Source organism: Cardiocondyla obscurior, linkage group LG29 (genome assembly GCF_019399895.1).
Source record: "Cardiocondyla obscurior isolate alpha-2009 linkage group LG29, Cobs3.1, whole genome shotgun sequence".
Classification (NCBI taxonomy): Eukaryota; Metazoa; Arthropoda; class Insecta; order Hymenoptera; family Formicidae; genus Cardiocondyla; species Cardiocondyla obscurior.
In genome coordinates, this window is record NC_091892.1 from 674,615 (window position 1) to 697,323 (window position 22,709).

Below are 22,709 nucleotides of genomic sequence, written 5' to 3' on the forward strand. Positions count from 1 at the left end.
TAACCTTGAAGCACCGCAGTCACCTCTCACATCGACGCGCTGACTCCACGCGTACCAAGAATCGACTTCCTCGACAAACATAGTTTTCTCTTTGTGTCCCGCGCGAATTTAACGACGTCCTCGCCTCTTTATCGCGAATGACATTAAATATCAACGATGTCCTTTTAGATTGGCCGCGGTTTAATTAATAAATAAGAAGGACATAAAAATTATCTGTAATAATACACGCAAATTTTACTTGGAAAAATATGATGCTAGTAGTACGATGCATTTTTATATTAAACATTAGCAATTTACTTTGTTAAATATTAAAAAAAAATTTTATTTAATAAAAATTTTTTTTATAAAATATTTATTTCAACGTTTAACTTTATTATGCTACGCATAATTATTCTGAGTTTCGCTCGTTAATTGATCGCTGCGGGCGGGCACTAGCGTAATTATTAATATATCGCTCATTAAGCTCCCAGAAAAGATTATCGCGCCCATGAGACGGAAAATAGATCAAGGGTATCCGTTCTTTGAAGACGGTTCGCGATTGCGTAACAAGGTTAATAATCTAGTAGACTCACGAATCGTAGCGATTGTTATGGTGATAAAAATTGCCAACAAAGTATCGCGATTATAGAAAAGAAAGCGATAAAAAATACTAATTTAATAAAAATTCCCGTTTAATCATCCAATAACTATTATAATTATGTACAAAAATAATTAGTACAATGTTCGATTAAAAGATTTTTAATGAGAGAAAAGAGCATTTGCTTTTAATTAATTATCTACTTTTCGTGGGAGAGATTTCACAGATTAGCTTAAAATTTACGAAAGCGGACGAGTTATGTTACCAGTTAGGGCAAAAAAAAGAAAAAAAAATTATTATTACCGGTTCATTGTGAACTTACGAACAAGCGGAACATTTTAACTCTTAACGAGGTTTCTTTTTGTCTTACTAAGCGACAGAGAGATATAATTTCTCCGGTGATTCGCACGATTTCTTCGTAACCGCGTGGGCTGTGTAACAGTTACGCTGACGAAAAAAAAAAAAAAGAAAAAAAAGGATACGGCAACGCTTTCGAGTGAGGTATTATGCAATCCCTCTGTAACGTTTATTTAACAAAAATCTATATACAACAACGTAATTAGAGGTCGGAATAAGCTATTGCAACATCATTGATTGGTTTGCGTTTAATCATGCGCGTCTGAAATACGCTTTCTCTAAAACAAAAATTAATTAACTAAAATATGCAACTAATGCAAACGCTAAAAATACTGTGCGTACTAGAAATAAACTCGAGTGCAAGTGCACGAAATTACCTTTGCGTCACGTTGAAAATAAATCAAAGTCGAAATGCATTTTGCATACTTGTTTTGCATGCTAAAAAAATTTTAATTAACTTTGTGTACTAATTTTATGGTAGAATTACGGTTTTATGGTGGAAATGAGAAATGTTTTGTTCCAATTAAAAGAAAAATACGTTGGCCCTAATTATTTACGCTCTACGTAATAGTACAGTCTACGCTCCGGATCTTTTATAGACTTGGCCTGTAATAACGGCTTCCACTTTTGTTCCGCATCTTTCTTCCTTTCCTCGCTTGCCTCTTTACTGTTATTTCGTTTCTTCCAGTCTTCAGTCATCTCATTCGAGTCATTCTCAATTCTTTCGTAGGCTTGATTTCTTTCTTGATTCGGTGGAGTTTTCTTCAGTAAGTTGCGTACTACATAAACCTGAAATCATAAATTAATTATAAATGAGTTATATTGAACACATAATTATATATGTAGTTAATGTATGTTTATTATAGGAGTTAATTTTTATTTTAGCTATTATATATTTAATTGTTACTAATAAGTCATTTGTAAGCTTTAAAGTTTTGATATTTATTATAATATTTATTTTTTTAATTAAAAAATTATTATTAAAAACTACGTTGTCCGAAAATTATAAGAAGAAATTCGTGCCTTAATAATCGTAATTCTTTGAAATCCAAGACATAGAAGATGTCGTATGTTTGGAACCATATTCGGTCAGCTGAACCGTCCCGTGACGAGATGACAAACTTACTTCTGGCGATATCGCAAAGCCACCGTTGTCATTTTCATTCTCATCGTTAGTGACCCCGTCGTACGTGCCAAAATTATTTATCTTGTTAAGTTCTTCTTGTTTCATCCCAAAATTTTCAAAATTGTTGCTTTGATTTTCGTTTTGAGGTTTATTTAATATTATTGATTTTTTAATGTCGTCTTCATCTACAAGCTTAACTTCATAATCTCCATCATTTTGTTTTATTAATTTCTTTTTATTATCTAAATTAATATTATTTTTTCTGCGTTTTGACTTGATTCTCAACTTTATAGGTTGTTTTTTAATAGACGTTGAATTCATCTTCATAGAATCGAAGTTCTCCGTTGCGTTTGGATAAGTGGTCTTTGTAATAATTTTCTCCTTCGAAATTCTCGATCGGTGCTCGAGCGTTTGTTCTTTCGGAGCCGAGGTTTCTACTTGAAAATCATCAGCCTTGTTTGTTTTGGGAATTGTTTTCTCGTCTTTCTTTAAATATCTTCTACGAATAGGTGTTAAAATTAATTTTCTTGAATTAAAATCGGTACTCGTCGTGGGCGTTGCTGACGTTGTTGTCGACACTTCAGGCTTTCTACGTCTTTTTTTGGTAGGCTTAGTAACAGATTCAGCGGATGCATTATCAAGGGAAATCGTGGAATTGTTCTTTAATATTCTTCGTCGGCGTTTTTTGCGTTGCGTAGTTGCGGAAGGAACTTCCTTCGTACCATAAAACATATTACTCGGCAGGTTGTTCATTATCGCCGGCAATTCTGAGTCGTTTAAGCTACTTCTGTTTAATTTTAAATATTCCATCGAATTTTCTTCCGGCGTTTCATTAACAATCTCTTCGCTCTTGACTTTTTTCGAATCAAAGTGTGAATTGTCCATCACGTTTTTGTCAATTTGAGAAGTTCTTCTCCTTGCGTTCTTTTTTCTCGGCGGTAAAGTAACGTTTTCGCGCACGAGTTTTTTCTTGAAAATTTCTCTGTCTGATTTTCGTATTGAGGGAGAACGATTTTCCATTTCTTTCGAAAGATTCTCGTTGGACTCGTCATTTTCCAAAAATTTTTTAATAGATTTACTGATCTCGCGAGCGTTAGAAAATTTTGGCTTTGCGGCATTGGAACTGTATCTACTGCTGTATTTCGCGACTGGTACGTACTCGGTAGTAGATTCTTCGCTGTCGTATCTGCGGGAAATATCGCGTCTAGTATTCACTTTATGAGTTTCCGATGGAACGTCATACTTTTCCCAAGGATAAATAGGTTTTTCATATATCGCGGATTCTTCCTCGTCCTCGTTATAAAGCCGCGTTTTAGCTCTCTTTCGTTCCCTTCGTTCCCTTGCCAATCTCTCTCTCCTTTCCCAAGGATATTCGTATCTGTCAAAATTATGCAGCCATTTGTATTTGTCTTTAATTTCTTTGTCGGCGTGCCAAGGAAATACATGAGTTTCGTCCTTTTCTTCGTCGTTTTCTTCCTCCTTTTCTTCGCTCTCTTCTTCGGGACTGCTTTCCTCGCTTTCTTTCTTCAACTTCGACTCGTATCTTGAAAATGGAAAGGGTTTATAAAATGTTGCTTTCTCGGTGTGTTCATCGTCTTTATCGCTCTCATCGGATGACGGTTTACTCGTGTATGTAAAAAACGTTTGGTCCTTGTTCGAACCTTCCTCTTCCTTCCACGAAAGCTCCTCAGGATCTTTATCTTGAAGGAATAAGGAAGGAATAGGGGTACTTCTGGGAAAATCAGTTTCTTCATTCTGCTTTTCTTCGTCGTCTTCGAATTCGTGATACTTACTCGACACGGTCGTCGCTTCCTCGGAAAATGTTTCCGCGTATCCCGGTGGATCGGACTCCAAGTATTCTTGCAAATTTAAGACTTCCTTCGAGTTTCGAAAATTTGTCGGCTTCGTCGTCGTAGCGGTAACATCCTCGTCAATATTCTCGCGGACTTGGTACGTATTGGTCGTACTTTCCTCCTCGTCTTCCTCAAAAAATCTCTCTTGAGGTTCCACATCGATGTTCTTGACCTTCTCTGCGTCTGAATCTTTGTTTTCCTTATGATAAATCATTTGTTGTACAGCGGACTCTTCGGCGTGATAAACCTCGGTTGTGCTACTTTCTCTATGTTCTATCAATGACGGCGCACTTTCAATTCCGCGAGTGCTCTCGGTTGAATTTATTACAGTAGAATTGTTCCGCCGATCATCGACTGGTTTCTTCTTTCTTTCGATACGATTGTACCGGGGCTCCTTTCGCCTGCTATCTTCGTCCATCGTCTTTGGACTCGTAGCGAACTTTCCGTATCCTCTCGTGTCCCACTTGGGCTTTGAGTGCCTGATTCGATCTCTGATTGTGTAAACGATTTTCTGAGGGTCGCTCTCGAGATTGCTGTTCGCCGAGTTTCTTCGTTTCTTCTTATCATTAATCTTCAAAACCGTGGAAACATTACGATTTTGCGTGCTAATTAGTCTACTCTCTTCAACCTCCAAGTCCAACGGCTCGAACGTTACATTCGTTTTGTTTGCGCCTTCCATAAATTTTGCTATCAATGTATCATTTTTAATAGCATCGACTTTTATTGAATTATTAAATGCCTTCTGATTCTTGCTGAGTGTACTGTTAGGAGAACTTTTTGCGTCATCTGTCGTGCTGCGCTTATTTAATTTGATTGAATGATGATGCGCGAGAATTTCAGACAGAGTCGGCGGAGATCTTCTAAAAGGCATTCTGCTTTTAACCAGTGGTCTATGCTTTCTGTAATTTTGTCGGTGAACTACATATTTCGGAGGGGGGAGCAATCCTTTGATCTCCGATGATTTCGTTTTATTTGTAACGTCAACAATGTCAGTAACGTCCGGCTTCGGCGTATCTCCTTCCTTCGATGTAGTAGAATCCGAAATTTTTAACGTGTTTTCGCTGCCTGCGGTTACTAAAACTTTCGTGGATGACGGTAAGGTAGTCATCTCGTAAACCTGGTAAGCATTTTTCATGTTTCTAATATTACCCATTACGTCTTCGTATACTTGATTTTGATAAGAATCGGTTTGGTACTTCGACGACGGCGTAGTAGTGGTGATCTTCGGTCTGGGTTTTCGATTTTTTACTTTGCGCATTATATTAGACAGCCTCGTGCCACGCACAGTGCTAAAATGTGCGTTCCTTCCTTTTCCGGTTTGCGGATCATACTTGTAATTAACGCGCGTCGATTCAACGGTCTCGTACGGGCGATTTCTGTTTCGCCAATTCTGGCGGCCGCTACGCTCCGGTTTTTTTGAAATTTGAGGCACGACATAATCGTCATCTTCTTCGGGAAGCACCATAATTTTGGAAGCAAACTTCGTGGGATTTAATTCCGTCGGCGGTGTCGGTTCTCCGACCAATTTTTCGGCGAATAATGGATTGTCGAGGGGATTCTCGTCGAAGTATTTAGCCTTGAAGCAATCGAGTTTATCTCCGAGACCACGAAGACGCGGTAGATCTTCTTGCGGGCCTTTTTCGGGATCTGGCTCCTCTTTCGCGGGTAATACTTTGTCCAGATCGGGCTCCACTTCGTCGCACTGTTTGTAGGCGTTTCGGGAATCGTAGAATTCCATTCCTCGTGAGGTTTTTCGTGGTATCGTTTTAGGATCGACGATATATTTTAATGCGGATGCGCTAGGTATATTCTCGTTGTTATAGAAAGGATACTTTTTTAAATCTATGGCTGCTTCCGTCGTTGTGAAAGATTTTATAATGACATCGTCTTCAACGAGTTCTTCGACATAATCAAAGCTAGGTACTTCGACTTCGGCTTTTTTATTATTTTTCAACGAAGTTTCGTCCTTTTCATTAAAACGCGCGGCAATCTCTTTATCGATAACGTCGGCACTAATTTTTGGAGATTCGTTTAATAATTTTTCGTGATTTTCGTTAATTATACTTTCCATATTTTTTATTAAGTGCGTTTCGTTTTTTATGTCTCTTTTCTTTTTCGCCATTTCTACAGCCGTGCGATTTATTTGTTCATTTTGCTTTATCGATTGGACCAGTTCTTTTTTATCTAGCTTTGAAATGTCGATTATTATTTCTCTCGCACCTTTAGCATCCTTCTTTTCACCGATAGAAATAGTGTCATTTTTATTTCTGGATGTTCCGCTCTCGTCGTCCGTCGATTTCGCTGGGAATATTAATTTCACAGCGTTTGGTGCATTGGTTATCCTCCCACTCGACAACTTTCCTTCTGATCTATCAATTATTCTATCAAATGTATTTCTATCTTGCTGCTCCGATTTATTGTCATTGGTCACACTATTGTTTGCCACTGCTTTCACGTCAGCATTCATAGCGTTCCTACCGCCGTCGAGAAATTCACCTTCGGATCTTTTTCGCCGATATCGCGTTCTCCAGCTCGTTTCAGAATTTAAAGGGAAATATTTAAATGAATTGTCTCGCCTCTGCTGTGATTTTCCATCGTGGTTAGCATGATATTTGTCGTTTTGCTTATTGCCACGGTAATTAGCATAAGTGTCCGCCAATAATGGTGGTGGGGGCAACAGTTTTGTAGTCGGCAACGGACTTCTACGATAGATCGGATATGCGAATTGAACGTGTGCAAAAGAATCAAAGCGGAACGGTAATTTAATTGGCTGAGAACGATGTTGAGAATGTATTTCGTTTCTCTTGTTAGCTTCTCGAGGCGATTTATTTTCGGCGGACGTGCTCGAACGATTCACCGGCGAAGGATTATCTGTTAAGATGCTCGAATAAGCGGCTTGTTGAGTCGATGGTTTTTTTAAAGTAAGATCATCTCGAAAAAGATTTTTTTTTTCTTTTGGAAAAGATTGGACTTTTTGTTTGTTCTTAATATCATTCGACATCTTATTATATTTCGCATTTAACTCGTCGCGAATTTTTTTGTACTCGTTTTTTTCTTTGGAAGACAACGTTGAAACTTGTCGAGGGGGTGATTGAGGGATGGATTTAACGGGCTTCTTATCACGAGACGGTTTCGCTCTCGCCAGAACTTTATACTTGAGCTTATTTTTGGTGACGGCGATGTTGCTATTGTCGAGAACCGGGCCGAGGAACGGATTTTCGTGGTAATCGGATATTCGCGCGTATGCTTCTTGAGTAAAATTGAGCGTCATGACAGTCGGAGTACTACTGGACACGGTGGCATCTTCGGAATTTAACGGCGGCACGCTCGTGAACGTCGCGACTGTAGACGTAGTTATCACGCCGTCGACGTAATCGACGTTATGTCCATCGTCGTTATGTCCAAGCAGATGACGATTGTGCGTTTGAGTGGAGGTCGAACCGAATTCTATGTGATCGGAGAACAAGTTTCGCGGCTCGAAGCTGTGCGCGGTGAGAAACGTCTCAGGTGACGTTACGGTCTTTTTCTCCGTCACTAAGAAATACGGAGTCTGACCATCGAAGGTCGTGGCCGCAATCGGCGTTCGCACTTCCGATTGCGGGTTCAGGGTCGTTAAGTTTGATATTAGCGTAGATCCCTCGGTGGTCGGCGCGTCCTGCCTCGCCTTGAAGTAGTCCCAGAAGAGCTGACTGTAACTAACCGTCGTCGGGTTATCGACTTGAAACGAATCTGTTGCAATTGGAGTGACGTAATGTAAAGTCGTCTGATCGATAGAATATACTTGTGAGTTCGGAGAATTTGTTACAAAACCGTGGGGACTTGATGTTCCGACGTTAATTAAACTTGCATCTTCAAATGGAAACACGGTTGTCTCAGGATAAAGCCTTTTCTTTTGCTTCGATTTAAGAGGTTTCTTTGATTTTTTATTTACATCGCCCTTTTTATTTTGTAATTTAGATTTTTTTTTCTTCGTCTTGACAGGCTTGTTCTCGTGTTCTAAATTATCTTTAACGCGGGACATTTCTAATTCCGAGCTTTCCTCCTTGATATTATCGCGAAGTTTCGATTCTTGTGCATTTTGATATATTTTTGAACTCCTCTCGGCCTCTTCAGCATCCTTCTCTATGTCCTCTTCCAGTTTTTTAATATTATTTTCAGCGACAAATTTGGGATCTATTTTAGAATTTTCCCAGCTGTTACTATCGCGTTCTATCAAATTGTCTTTATTATTTTCATCGTCTGCTTCTTCAAGCTTTCGATTTTCTTGAAAATGATCTTGATAGTCCTCTTCGTATTCTTTGAATTCGTCCGGTATTGAGTTCCTGTTTTTCTCTTTTTTCTTCTTACCATTTGATAGATTTCCTCCGCTTTTCTTCAGGTCGTGTAGCTTGTGCGCGAATCCTTCGTGAAAATCGGCATCTCTGACGTGTCCCGCGTGGTCGTACGCCGAATCCTCATATCCCTCTTCGGTGTAGACTGTGTTGACCTTCGTATTGGTGACAATTTCTCTCAATCTGGGTGCGTTGCGCTTGTCTTCATCCGTCTCCGCGCTTTCAATCGCCTGTCGTTGCGGCAATCTCTTCACAGTGTGACTCCCGCGAACTTGAGCGTGCAGCTTCGTTGGCACGAAGTCCAGAGGGACGTTTTTGTCAGGTGGTGGTTTCGCCCAGACTCCGGGAGCAGTATATTTCGGCTGAGTCGGTACCTCTTTAGTCTCATCATGCTCCGAATAAGGTATCACATGGTCCGGAGGCCCTTCTACACTGCTGTCTTTTTCGTTTTCGTCACGCTGAAGAGATGGTCGCGCGAGTCGATTGAGAACGTTGGTTTCGGAAGAATCGAGTACTTCTTCTGCTTCTATGTTCGCCGAAGTTGGTAAATTAGTCGTAAAATCTTGATAAATCAACGGCACGTTCGAAGGCTGCGAAGAGTGATCTGCACCGATCGTAGTTACAACTGCGTAAAGATTCTGACTCGATGACGACACATAGTAAATACTAGTAAACGTCAGAATAAGAATTATAATTAAATTACAAGCTCGTTGTTGCTTCATTTCTCTGGATCGTTTTTCGCTTCATAGCACTATAAAGATGAATAGAAATATCGTTTGATATGCAGTTAATAGTCTGTTAAAGTAAACCTTTTGGTGCGCACATTTTATCATTTGTTACGTTGATATAACATGAAAATGATCAACGTTGAAATTTAAATATTAAAGAAATTTATTAAAAAATTTATATATTAAAAAAAAAACAAAAAAAACAGAGCGGCACTAAATATTTAATTCCTCGAATGCGATAACGAGTTGGCGTTTGAACTCTTCAGAGCGATGGCGGAAGACACACTGTTACGTTACTCGGCTTCCGAAGAACGCGAATTGTACGGAGAACAGGTGACGTTTATCTGTTCACGTTCGTCGCGGTAGAGGAGAGAAAATCAGCGTTTTACATACGAGCCATCGGCATGATTTCTAATCATCTTCGATCGAGGTCTCTCATCAAACTGACCGGCGGTACGGACAGAGTGGCCTAATTTATATTTTCCAGCCACCTGAAAGGCGAGGTAGGGTGAAAAACGTTGGAACCACTAGATCCTGCTCCGCGAAGCGTGCAGATCCGATCGTTCAGCGATTCTGTCACTCTCGATTGGATTCGCCAGGCGGTTTCACCCAAACTCTTCGCTTCTCCGGTCCGCGTATTAGAAACTCCGAAACGCGTAGCATCATCGTATTCTAATTATTATGCGTTCATACCCTTAATTTTATGACGCGATCAGAGATGGTTCGTAAATGACGCGCGCGAGAAGAAGCGCGTCGTTAATAGGATAAAGTGTGCCGCTATTAACGCGAAGTGGAAGCACGAAGCGTGTAGAAAAGGCGCGAGGATGTATACCATAAGAATATTCCGCGGGGAACGGGCATGCGGCATAACGCGATTTACTTCATTCAGTCAGCTGTGAACGGTTCGTTTCGCCGACTGCGTTCCACTCGTCTCGGCATGGCGATTGTCTCCCGCGTCTTTCCGCATTGGGCCGCGAAGCGTATCGCCGCGGGACTTTCTTCGCTTCGTCGAGCCCGCGAGAGGATTATCATAGAATGTAAATGTAATTTCCATTTCCAGAGCAGCTACAAGCGCGCGGCTTAAACGGATAAGTGAATTTTCTTATGCGCGGCATTTGTAATTCCGATACGATCTTCAACGCTCGCATGCGGGAACAAAGCTGCGTTTAATAAAGATCTATCGAATTATCGGATCTTTGTTCGCTAAGCTAGAAAAAAATATATTTTTTTCTTTTGATAATTATATTTACTTGTGATTACTCTGTATTTTAAATAGTTGAGCAAAAATATTTAGCGATACGTCTCAATGTTTTAACGTTAAAACGTTTAATGCTCGAAGCTTATTTTTACATTGGAGTTATGGGTTAACTGTTCGTATAATTTTACGATTGCGCAAGTACAACTGTAGTAAACGATATTATTTCATCATCAATCTTTAGTCTCGATGGCGCAATATAATACTTTTTACGAAGACAAGGATGTAATTTTATACACGTTACTATGTTAGAAAGACGGGCATACGTAACAGGTGTGCATGCGTTTAACTATCTTAGTAAAACTCTTTTAGTACTCCTAAAATATATTCTCGACATTTACAGTATAAAATATATTTTTTAATATATCGTATATTGTTTTTCTCTCAAAGATTTTTTTAAGGAAAAATCTGTTTGTTAATAAATTAATTTAATTCTAAAGATTATTCTTAAAAATACATTAAAATCTTTTTTCATAAATTTATTTGAACAGTTTCTTTTAAATTTTAAAACGAAGTAATAGAAATCAAACCGCGATATAAATAAAATTATCTAAATTCTTTCCTGTTTCAACTATTAACGCGAGCACCTTGCAGAGAAGTTTATAAAACATATAGCTGTGAGCAGTTTAGCTTTCTCCGTTTGCACGAAGATGCGGTTAAATTATATTGGAACTTCTCGTAGATTTTGCGCGAAATAAAGTCTCGATTCTGTGAAAAATCGAATATTTAATCGCGTACCGATACGACAGTGTACTGTACGAAGAAGAGAAAAAAAGAAAAAGTTTTTGGGACTTCCAATACGTATCGGATGTGAAATTGCATTCACAGGCCACTGATCAAAGTTACGGCAAATCAACTTTGATCGTGTACATTTCGTGCTAATCGTTGCTTGTATCACGAATAAAACTTTTCGAATACTTTCTCTCGCCGGCTGCAAAACATCTTGCAACTGAATTAATTTACGTCGCACAGTTACAAATGGGTATTGAGATCACAAAAAGATAATCTAAGAATACTTTATTGGTGATACAAAACACAATCATGTATCGTAAACTTCTTAAGTATAATTTATAAATAATTCATAGAGGAAGGTAACGATTAATAAATATCAGATCGAGACAAACGTGTCCAAAAATTCAAAAACGAAACGATCATTGCATCTGCCCATTTTGGCCATAATATTCTAATATCTATTCTGTCTTTTTTTTTTCCCCCGATATAATATATAAAAAAAACTTTTAAAAAAATAATCTGCGAATAAAAATCTCTTATTGCTTATTACAACATTGTTTCGTTAGATAATCAAGAGAAACTACTGGCTACATACATTTTTACAACATAAATGTTTAATCGTCAAATTAAGTATAGGCTAGTTTTTACGTATAGCTTTGATTAATTTTTAGATTTGCTTTTTTTTTCGTTTGAACTCGGCCTTAAAAGAACCTTAAAAAATACGACGATAAGCATGTCGCATGGAACACGGATGTATTTCTTTAAGAAATAATACTCGTGGTCGTGGGTATTAACGTAAAAAATAGGAAATCGCGAAATACGTGATTTGAAATGTTCATTAAAGTAGGGTTTCAGGTACTTTGAAAAAAAAAAAAAAAACATAAAAACATGCTATGATCTAAGATATCATTGGCTTCCATGCATTATTGTCACTTTGAGCCGACGTCGACTGGGTGGCATGCTGCGGTTCTGCGGCTTGCAGCATGGAAGCCTCCGGTTTGAAAAAGTCTATAATTGGGTGATAGTTATAGTTGATTCTCTTCTGTGGCTCTTGGTACTCGTCGTCAAAGCCTCCGTTCTGTAGTCGCGACGAGGCATCCATTTCCTGATCGTACGGCTGACTGTATCTAAAAGAGAAATTATATCCGATAGCTTTACGTATTTTATATAAATTTTTTTACCGTAAGTTTTAAGAAAAATACTGAAATGACGAGTTAAATATGAAAAATATTGCGCGCTGCTTACCGGCCGTTGGCTGTGCTATTACGGGAAGTATCCGCGTAGTCCTCGTGGGCGGTGGATTCTCGTCTGAAAGGCGGTCTGCTGAGTCGATTAGGCCTTCCGTTCTTCGTTAATGGCCCTTTGTAGCCCGGTGCTCGCGTATTAGGCGCATGCTGCTGCGGTAATTTGTCGTAAGGCCGCGGAATCGGTGCAGGCTTCTTCGGCCTATTTCTGTTGGGCAGACTAAAGCTGGGCCTACTACTCGTCGGGCTAACTTCCAGCACCGGCTTCTTGTTGCTGGACGCTGCAGGAAATGAGTATTCACTGAGGTCGTTCAATGCCGTTGACGACGGCGAATAATTCTGAAGTAAAGTACCATGGATAGAATCGTAGTTCAGCGCGGGGGTGTACTTAGTAATGTGATTGAGGACAACGGGTTTGTTCAGATCCTGAAATTCGTCTTTCTGGTCGTTGATCGTCGCGAAATCCGCGCCGGGGAACGTTTCTTTAGGCTTTGTCGGAGGGTCCTTTTGGTGCGGCGGGAAAATCTCAGCGTAGCCGTGCACGTGGCAGCTGCAGCAGGTCGGAACTTTAAATATGTCCATGTGCAGTCCCAGTTTTTGGTCCCAGGTCAATAGTCTGTGATAGTTGTAGATTTGCACGCAGGAGGAACGGTAGTTCTCGGAGATAAACGAACAACTTGATTGTGAGTTGCTATGGGAAAAGAAAAATATATTCATAATTAACATTTAAAAATCAGGTTGTACTTTATATAAGAGATAATTTATAATAAGCGCATATTTTTGTGGGGTCTGACCAGATAGCCTTTATTCAGTCGTTTTAAAACTGACTTAATGGAATATTACATAAATTGATAATTAACGCTGAAATAAATTGCTCTCTCTCTCTCTCTCTCTTTCTCTCTGAATAAAATATGTATTGGCTGCCATACTTACGAGCATTTCTCCAGTCGTATCGTTTGGGTGTGTTCACCTGTATTTATTATGTACTTCCATACTCCGGAAGCAGCTCTCGCTAATTGCGGACGAGCATATTTGACAGTTGACGGACAAGTGAAACCTTCTTCCACGTTATCGAAGGGATTGTCGGATCGTCTGAAAGCAAAAGTACAATGCGGTTAAAATAATGATCAGGATTGTGCAAAATTTTAATTCCTCAATTATTTAATTTTCTACCTTAATCTTTCTTATTTACAATTATACTTTATTAAACTCGTTGCGACATAAAACGCGTGGAAAAATAATTTATAGCCGTCACGAATGATTTATGCGCATTATTTTTTTTATTTCTCATTTAAAAAAATGATTTATTTTAAGAGTATATTAAACACGGATATTGAAATACCTTTTAATTTCATTGCTCTCGTATCTGTTTTCATATTTACTGTCCAACGGTAGGGCGCTCGGCAATTTTTCTTCCGCGCTGCTGTCTTGCGGCTTGTAATCGGCCAACAATGCGGATACCATTTCCTTATTGGACCTTAAACTTCTTATTATCGCTTCGCTAGAAAGTTAAGGCTGTTATTAATGCTTTTTCGCGAAAGCGAATAATAGCGATATTTTCTCCATGAAAAATTTCTTTTATGCACACCACGCTACTTATTCGGAAGGTTAACAGCGATGTAAACTCAAATAAGGAAAATTTCAGAGGAATTTAACAAGAAACGCCAACGAAATAATCCTGCAGTTGCTCAATGTGCAATTGCATTACATTATTTAGTGCAAATTGTCTATTTGCAGAAAAATAATTTTAAGAATTTTGTAATAAAAACGCACGCGCATGTAACTCGCTTTATTCTCCACTCTACTAATTAAGTTTCGTCGTACGTAGACAATACTTTATTTGTCTTCACAAAAAAAAAAAAAAAGAAAAGAAAAGAATCCGGTTGCCGTTATTTTAATAATACTTCTCAGAATGAGAAGGCGCGGAAAGTGAAAACCGCAAGCTTGCCAATTAAGACGAGCCGGGAGATTTTAATCTCGGCTGTATGTAAATTGCCGCGTAACAATGTTCGTCATTAATTCAATGCCGAAACGAAAGTTCAGGGCGGACTCACTGCGGATAATCGTTGGCCTCGAGACACACCGTCTTTGTGAAGAAAGTGCATTCGCTTTCTGTGGGTCTCCTCTTCGATTCGCTTTGCCGTTTAGACGGTCGCATGACAGGCGGCCTCGCTAAACCTACGGGAATTATTAATGGATCGGTCTTGAGCCGTGCAACTTTCATCCGATTCGCAATTGCCGATTTACCGGGGAAAAACTGACCTGTGTAAACGTTCCTTCTGTTCGGGAGAGACGGTCTCACGGGTCGCAACGGTTTGACGAATATGGGTCTGCGTCGCTCTTTAGGCCTCACTACCCGCAACTCTTGAGCCTGAAATTCAAATAACTTGGTTATAAAAATTTTTAACAGCGCTTGAGAAATCCTTAAAATTTATCTCTCTCTTTTGCTGATTAATATATGTATAATAGATATTTCCTAATTTGTCATTTATTAATTTCGACGAGATGTGATAGGCTTACAATCGCACTACGGCGTGCGAACATTAAACATTACGGTATTTTGTTGTAATTATAAACGCCTACAAGTATTGTTCGTGCGCGCTGACCTTAATGATCATTTATCTAAGTACTTGAAAAATTAATATCTAAAAAAGAGCATTGTTCGCATTGAGCCCGCTCTGCGTATCGCGCATTTAAAATCCTCCCAAATTAAAAATGTATTACGTTCATTAATGTGACAATTAAATACAATACAGTTGCATGCATTCGTGTATGTGGGATAAATAAACGTGCTGTCGATTGTTAAGGAAAGGATAATGTGGTTCTACTTAAAATCGGATTTTTTTTTTTTTATCTCATTCAATCACTCTCTATAGAGAAGAAGCTCATTGTAATGCCATCATTGCTTATCTATTCCCACATGGAGTAAATCAACATCCGCCTATATCCGTTTGAGTCGCTCGCTAATTAATGTCCGGAATGGAAAGTCGTTCTCCCGCGCGATACATCTGACGGCGTTTAGTAACCGCGACATCACCATTCACGAGAATCAAGTGATGGTCCTTGCGACGAGCCGTCGTAATAAAATATGTCGAACACGTGAAAGTACTTGCATAAAGGCGTCACTTTAAAAGCCGCCGCCACGAACGAGACGCACGATGCGCCTGTTCTAAATTTGAGTGTGGCGATCTCTAAATTTACGCCGAATAAAAATTTAATTAACGCTTTTTTTCCGGTACATTGATAACGTAAACCGGTTTTGAATAATAGAAAAAAAAAGTCTATAAAGAATAAATTGTTCTATATCTGTAAAGAAATAATTCTAATAGCTGATAATCGATTCTATTGTTGCCGTTTATTAAATTAAGTCGCATGATTTTTTTTTTTTTCGTAGTTTGGGGTTTCTTAAAAAATAGGAAGTAAAATGAAATGATGCATCGGTCTATAATTTGCATAAAACTTATCGGGAATACATATCATATTTATGTGACAGGTAGCGATTTAGTCGTTAACTTGATAGTTTAGAAATCGTCGTAAAGCTCGAATTTATTAACAGCTGCATCGATAAAAACCAAAATCTTTAGGCGTCGCGCCGTGAGAAAGCCGTCTGCCAGGGGGAAATATGCATATGTATAACTGGCGAGATAAATCTCGTTGAAATTTACGATGAGTGGACACGTCAAACTCGACTTTCTACCGTTCCCCGATAGTAAAAGAAAAAAACAAAAAAAAAAACTAATGCGATAGATCATTTGCGCGTAATCACGTATCGCGTAATACTTTTTCTCTTTTTATTTGCACACATTACGAACTTACTTCGGGCAGTGCTTCGGGCAGTTCGTCCTCGTCCTCTTCCTCGCTTTCCTCGAAATCGGAATCGTCAGATATGATCTTCGTTACGTCCGTACCGATAGGTAGAATCAGTTCTCTACTCGCGTTCCCTCTGTTTCCGCCACCAAGAAGAGGCTGAACTTCTTTGAGTGGCAACGAAGTCGTTGTCGTTACTCTCGTAGAGATTAACGCTGCCAGCTTTTGCGCCGATGACATGCTACGTATTAATGGCATTGCTTCGCCAACCTGTTCTTGTCTCTCTGGCATCTTTAACGCCTAGAAAAGTAAAAGAAACAATAAGAATTAGTTCTACTTGTCAGAATACGTCGTTATATTAAATCGAATATATTAAAAAATTTATAAATGGGCAACCGGTCGGGTTAAATGTGTCGGAAATTTTTTTTTTTATGTCCCTGTTGGAAATTTCTGTCTCACATTTAACTCCCGTACTTTGTGAAAAATTAACAAGCGGTATTAACTAAGTGTCATTCGAAAGTTTTTCCATGCAAACGTGCTCACTCACGGATGCCACTACTTCTCGTACTTTGCTCGTTCTATTTTTGACGTCCTCGTCGGCGAGCTTGAGGGAAGTCGATATCTTCTCCTGAACTTTCTCGCCACTGCTGACATTGCCGGTGTCATTTTTCTTCTCGGCGCGAATTGAAGACAGTAGCACGACTGTCTAGAAAACGAAACAAAAAGTTACACGCCGCGTGCCGCAAATAATGTTATTAGATAATCGCGTCTTGCCAGGCATTATGTGCAACGTATTAATAAATCTGAGATTGCATTACGCTGGCATTACCCTGACGTAGCCATGGCTAATTAATTGTCAACGGTGTTAAACGGATGTTGTCTAAATCTTATTAATACGGTAAATTATAATTAACAGTTAGGTATGAAGTTGTAGTTGATACGGATCGGAATACAAATTTTCATAAGCAAATTAAGTAGTGCGCTAATTATTTTCTCATTGCTAATTAGCGGGCAACGCGCGCGGCAGACGCCGATTTAATTGAATCGCGGGTGAAAACGGCGCATGTACGGAGACAATAAAATGCAACTTCCGGAAAGAACAATCGTAACGAGCGTGCAGAGCCGCTATACATACTTGCGGGTAAACCGGGGAGAAGTGTAAGTTACGTTACACGTATCTCTTGTTTGCCAAGAACGTGGACCGATTATCGCGCAAGAGATCTTCCTCCTCTTTCTTTCTTTCGTTTTTTTTTTTTTTACGAGAAGGAAGCCTCTTGTCCGGAGAAACGTCGACCGCGCTTACATTCGTTGCGCCGGAAGCGTAGTGGCTGCAATGAGCTTTTGCAGGATGCAAGAGATCGCGGCGCGATTCTGCGCAACCGAAAAGGGAGCGTCTTAACGGCCTATCGCGAAATTGCTCGTGTCGATTTAATGGCAAACATGAGGTTTCATGCAACAATTTCGATATGCAATTTACATGTAGATAATTTTTGCCAAGACTCGCGGATTTAGTGAAAGTAAATAACCGTAAATTGAATTTAAGCCGACTCTCGGCAGCCTGTAATTGGCCGACTTGATGAATTAATTTTCCAATTAAATAATTTCCGAACAAGTTAGCTATAAGTCGGGAATAATTACGTCGAAAGTTATTCATTAGCCGCGAATGTAGATTTATACCCGACGTATTAATGAACGCGGGGGCCAATATTCTATTTATCGGCACTTAAGTTTCATTAACGTTTAATTGATCGGATCGTTATTCCTGCAATCAATGCCTATTAATTTCTTGTCGTGCTCTAACGAGTAATGGAACAAAATGTCTTCATACGAGATGCCTCTTTTTGCGGGAATATATCTTTTCTCGATACTTTAATAAAGCAGCTTAGGTTTCGCTAATAAAAAATACGAGCTCGAGGTAACAAATGCAGGATGCAGCTGCACACGTGAGAGCGCATTAACTACGGTACATCACGCGAGTAGACACCTTCAACCCTAGAAAAATTCAGCTTGAACATGAATGCCTCTATTATTATCCAGTCATTAAAAATATCTTTCTTTTTCATTCGGTGAAATGTGTGTGAAGATCAGTCGAGCAAGCTCACTTGTACGCAAATTTGGAAAGAAAAAAAGAAATTGAAAAGAAAGGAAATTAACAAGTCATTAAATCTTTATCGAGGATCAAACTATTTCTCCCATTTGTTATTAAAATAAAATATTTAAGTCTAATGAAGTATTTTAAGTTTAAAAATTTGAGGAAAATAATATTTAATTACTTTCACTTAATATTTTTTCTTATTACGATTTTTGCGTGCCTTTCTTTCGCGAGTCTGTCGGGTTAAAAAACCTGTCGTGTCATTTTGTAATTGATGTAACGATCCATTACTCGTCGAGTCGACCGAGCGACGTTACTAGTATTCAATGAGCTCTCTGACAATTAGCAAAGTCGCGTGACTGTATTTAGACGATTTCACGGGTAAAGTTTTTCGCGTGCGAGAGCGAACTCTTTAATGCACGTATTAAACATTTATTACTTTTCCTCGTTCTAACCAACGGCTGCATCAAGGCCGCGGCAAAGGTTGTTCCACTTTGGAATCAAGCCCATGAACGCAGAGAGCATCATGTGGTCAGTAAACTGAAGAAACGAGGAACTTCATTAATTCGATCTCAAAAACAGGAAGTTAAACTTTCTTTGAGAAGAAAATTTAACAGCCCGAAAATATAATTAATTACCCTTTTAATAAAAGAATTGTAATAATACTGTATAGTAATTATGTCTTTAATAATTGGATAAATTAAATTATTAATTAAATGTTTTTTTCTTTTTTTTTTTTTCAAGAAAAATACAGACAGTTTTTGTATAAAAATATTATAAAAGTTTGTCGTTTATTCATCTTACATAACTCGTTAATAATAATTATCGAGCGATAATACATATAAGCGATAAATGTATATGGCAAAGGAAAAGAATTAATCTTACCAGCAGCATCCAATACGACCGTTCTATCCTCATTCTACCAACTCACTAAGAATCATTAACAGTAACAACTAATTTACAATTATCACGTTTTCCACTATCACCGCCACTGCAATTATCAATTTCTTAGCATTATTATTAAGCAATATCGATAAACACTCGATCGTGTTCGTGCTCGCGAAACCTCTTTCGACAACTGGCGGATCGTATCTGCGAAATACGAAGGATCTCCAGTTTAGAAGGATCTCTCGGTACCGATATTCGTTCTCCAAATCCACCTGTTGCCGATCTGCTCTTTGAACTGGCGCGAAACGTCGGCTCTCTCGCGGTGGTAGGAGACGAAGAGCCTCCCCGCGTTGTCCACGTGGGGATAATGTAGGAACCCGGGATCTCCCCCTCGTGCAACCGTGACCGAGAAAACTGAACCATCGCCGGGTTGGTGGATAAGCGTGTCGTACCAAAGAGAAGGAAGAAGTCGGCCAGCCGAACTCCTCCTCTACGTCCACCGTGCGAGAGAGAGCGCGCCTTTACTCTCGGTCAATAGATTACACGCAGCATCGCACACTTGTATTACGGTATATAAGGTGTTCCAGGTTCACCGTACTTTCTTCTATCCAATTATTTTTTCACCGAATTTAAATATCTTCCCTACAGGACGCTGGAATCTTAACAACTTTTGTACGATAAACTTTCGAAAATATCTATTTCAAACGGATTATTTCTCAATAAAATGTAATTGATTTTTTTTATTTAAACGTTCGCTGTATAAAGATATTTGAAATTCTGAAATAGTTTTTTTTTTTTTTAATTTGCTTTAAATAACAATAAAGAATTGAATCAGAGGAAAAAAATGAGCCTAGGACACCGTATATAGTATCGTTACCCATCGGATTAACAGATGATCAACACGCTGTCTTTTCTGTGATTGCCGTTCCGAATCTTATACTTTCGATGTGACATCTATTGTGTCGAGAAAGTCTTTCTTCTCGATCGATCATAGCGATCTTTTCGTCGCGTGCATGAAGCAGGTAATTCTATAAATCTACAGAATGTCTTTGCAACCTATATACTGATAGAAAGTTCAAGTTTTTTTTTTTTTTTTTTCTTATTAATTTTGAGCAACTTTTTCTTAATCGATATAAATTAGATACAATTCGCATGCTACTATACGTCTCAAATGGTTTTCTAACGAATTAATTCCACAATTTAATATTTAAATAAAATAATAAATAACAGATTACTTAAAATCACGCGACGAAATGTTAAAACTGCGTTTGACGGAGAAAGATATAGGCACTTTTACTCGCAAAGGCTATTTGAATTGTCACGCATGATTCAATCTGAGGTCTAGCACTTTCGAAAACCGTCTTTTTATTATTATAAAATATCACGCTCGGTTGACCACTTCGTATTCATCTCGTTTAGAAAATAGTGTATCGTTGAAAGAAACTAATTGGCATAAGCGCCATAATAAATTAACGGATACAATTATTATTTTATTTTTTTTTTTCCCGTGCAGTATTTTTCTTCGACAGCGCGATAACAATGTACAATGATTTAGAGAAAGTTATCCATCTTTGTGCGTGGAATTTTTTTTATACGACAGAATATCGATCATATCACTTTGCTGATCTATGACGTGCTTATAGCGACGTCTTCTAACTCTTCTAAAATAGATTAGAAAAATTGTATTAACGAGCAATTCTTTCGGGGTTATTCTGGCGTTAACCATCTGCTACTTGCAGAATTAAATAACTGCAATTAAGATCTAAATCGAAAATTGTATAATACCATGCTTGTTACTAGAAATACCATGCGATTGCGAACTTTCTCACTTCAAAGTAACATAAAATTACATGGAAAGCGCACCGAACGCTGTAATATCAAATAATCTATGTAACACCCGTGAAAAGATAAACGGCGAAAGTGTTACTTTACATATACAATATTTATGCTTATTTCAACACGGGACATTAAAAGTGCGATAAGATCGTTTTGAGATCAGCAGTCGTGTAATCGTATAATTAACAATATACTTTCTTACGCTAATTATATACATTGGATTCATTATGATTGTCGCTGGCGCACGATTCTGATAAAGGTATCGCAACTTTTTCATTCACACGTTTGAAGTCGAATCTCAATATATCGCAGGCGAAATCTAAACTCTCGTTGTATGTCTTCACTTTACAAGTCACTATTAATTAACATTTATTTTTGCGTGATAAATTTAATTTTTTTACCACGTGCGCGACTTTTATACATATACGCACATAATTTTCTAAATAATTTCACAATTTGTTATTATTTATTACCACATAAATGTATTATTAACTGCAGAAAAATGGCACTTGTTATTCAATTAGCACGAAGCTACTGCATTTTCGCTTTCATTCGCGATGAGAATAATTTGCCATAAATTAACGGGAATTGATGTTAAAAATCTTCTACGTCAAATAGACTTTCTTCTCCGCGGAAACGGCGTTGCGCCCGAAATTCACCGTAGCTTTATTCCGCTCGAAATTCCTTTCCTCGTCGAACTCGGCACTTCGTTTCCAGCAACAGCTGCTTGATGACAGCGGAAGGGGTGAAAGCGGCGGTTTTACGCTACGCTCAAATGGCATTTCAATGTACGACAAACAGTACTTACTGTCTAGCGACGTGCTAACGTTACTACGACGCGTGTGATACGCATGCTGTCGTTAGGAATTATTCTTAGAGTGCAAAATTACGGAAGTATTATAATGGAAAAACTAAGGTGCTTAAATCTGTTTAAAAAAATTATACAGATTATATTAGAAGTAACTGTGCTAAAATTATACCAGAAATAACATTAATAACTTGTTGAAACTTCAAGTCGCTTGAGACTTGAAGCTTTACACGTGAAACTTTACGACAGCATGAAATCGCCACATCTTTCGTTAAATCATTAAACACGGGATCCGATGACGTTAGTAAAAATGAACGGAACAAATCGTGAGAACGAAATAAATTTGAATACCAAGCCGGGTGTGGAAAAAAAAAATTAACGACGATGAAATGACAACCCCTTTATTCAAGAAAATTCTCCGTGAGATCTCGTAGTAAATCTTTTCTTATTTTGCGAAATATGTTATATAAATCTTAAAAAATTGTATGTTATCTCTGTCACAGATGCGTATTGTATTTAAATATTTGCACGTGAGACAATGCTAGGTCTTAAAAATAATTTATATGCCTCTCACTTCTTTCTCGAAACGGGACATCGTCGAATTCGCAGGTAAATGGGCTTCGCAAATAATTCTCACGTGTCGCCGGTCCCATTCTGCAAAACAGGTTTATTCTTATATTTTAATCGCCGCTTTGAGATTTCTTCGGGCTTGATTGTATCATTCTTCCCTTTCCGTATTCGCGTCCGAATCGCGGACAAGTGAAACGCGTTGATCAGAAGATCCGCAGAAAATCTGGGTCGCGTTTTATAAATCTCTCTACATTCGCAAAATTATGATGATTAGGCGTATTAAAGTCTCGATAAATTTCTGTGTCCGCAACCGCGTTCAGAAAATAACTGTCTCGTAAAATGCCACACGTTTCAATTATCTCTGCCTTCCGTAAAAGTACTTTTACCGCGCCGATTCCGTCATCATATCACATTTTTAAAATCCTTATATAATTTCAAGACTTTAAACAAAGCACGTATACAAAGTAAAGTGGAACAGAGACTGGACAGCTCATCTCCGTAGTTA

At 38.5% G+C, this 22,709-nt stretch overlaps 2 protein-coding genes and 1 long non-coding RNA gene across 4 annotated transcripts in view; 1 reads left to right on the top strand and 2 right to left on the bottom strand.

Annotated features, from left to right (window-relative positions):
* LOC139112544 (uncharacterized) overlaps positions 1-22,709 on the top strand; it is an 89,022-nt gene that overhangs the window by 31,808 nt on the left and 34,505 nt on the right. The gene's annotated exons all lie outside the window — the stretch shown is intronic.
* On the bottom strand, positions 250-9,156 carry LOC139112511 (uncharacterized). The gene is made up of 2 exons (XM_070673552.1): positions 2,061-9,156; positions 250-1,723 (listed from the first exon to the last, which is right to left on the bottom strand). Exons 1-2 carry the CDS (start codon positions 8,964-8,966, stop codon positions 1,484-1,486), a joined length of 7,146 nt encoding a protein of 2,381 aa, XP_070529653.1. The 5' UTR covers positions 8,967-9,156; the 3' UTR covers positions 250-1,483.
* Positions 11,538-19,020, bottom strand: Nt1 (Neurotrophin 1). The gene is made up of 8 exons (XM_070673522.1): positions 18,988-19,020; positions 16,558-16,716; positions 16,020-16,310; positions 14,258-14,574; positions 13,546-13,704; positions 13,137-13,295; positions 12,205-12,894; positions 11,538-12,086 (listed from the first exon to the last, which is right to left on the bottom strand). The coding sequence occupies exons 1-8, from the start codon at positions 19,018-19,020 to the stop codon at positions 11,858-11,860; spliced, it is 2,037 nt and encodes a 678-aa protein (XP_070529623.1). The 3' UTR covers positions 11,538-11,857.

Coding starts and splice junctions, on each gene's coding strand:
- LOC139112511 (XM_070673552.1), bottom strand. CDS start 8,966: ATGAAGCAACAACGAGCTTGTAATTTAATTATAATTCTTATTCTGACG. Junction 1,724..2,060: donor GCTTTGCGATATCGCCAGAA/GTAAGTTTGTCA, acceptor TTATGATTTCAG/GTTTATGTAGTACGCAACTT.
- Nt1 (XM_070673522.1), bottom strand. CDS start 19,020: ATGAGGATAGAACGGTCGTATTGGATGCTGCTG. Junction 13,296..13,545: donor GAGAGCAATGAAATTAAAAG/GTATTTCAATAT, acceptor TTTTGCTTTCAG/ACGATCCGACAATCCCTTCG. Junction 12,087..12,204: donor AATAGCACAGCCAACGGCCG/GTAAGCAGCGCG, acceptor TTTCTCTTTTAG/ATACAGTCAGCCGTACGATC.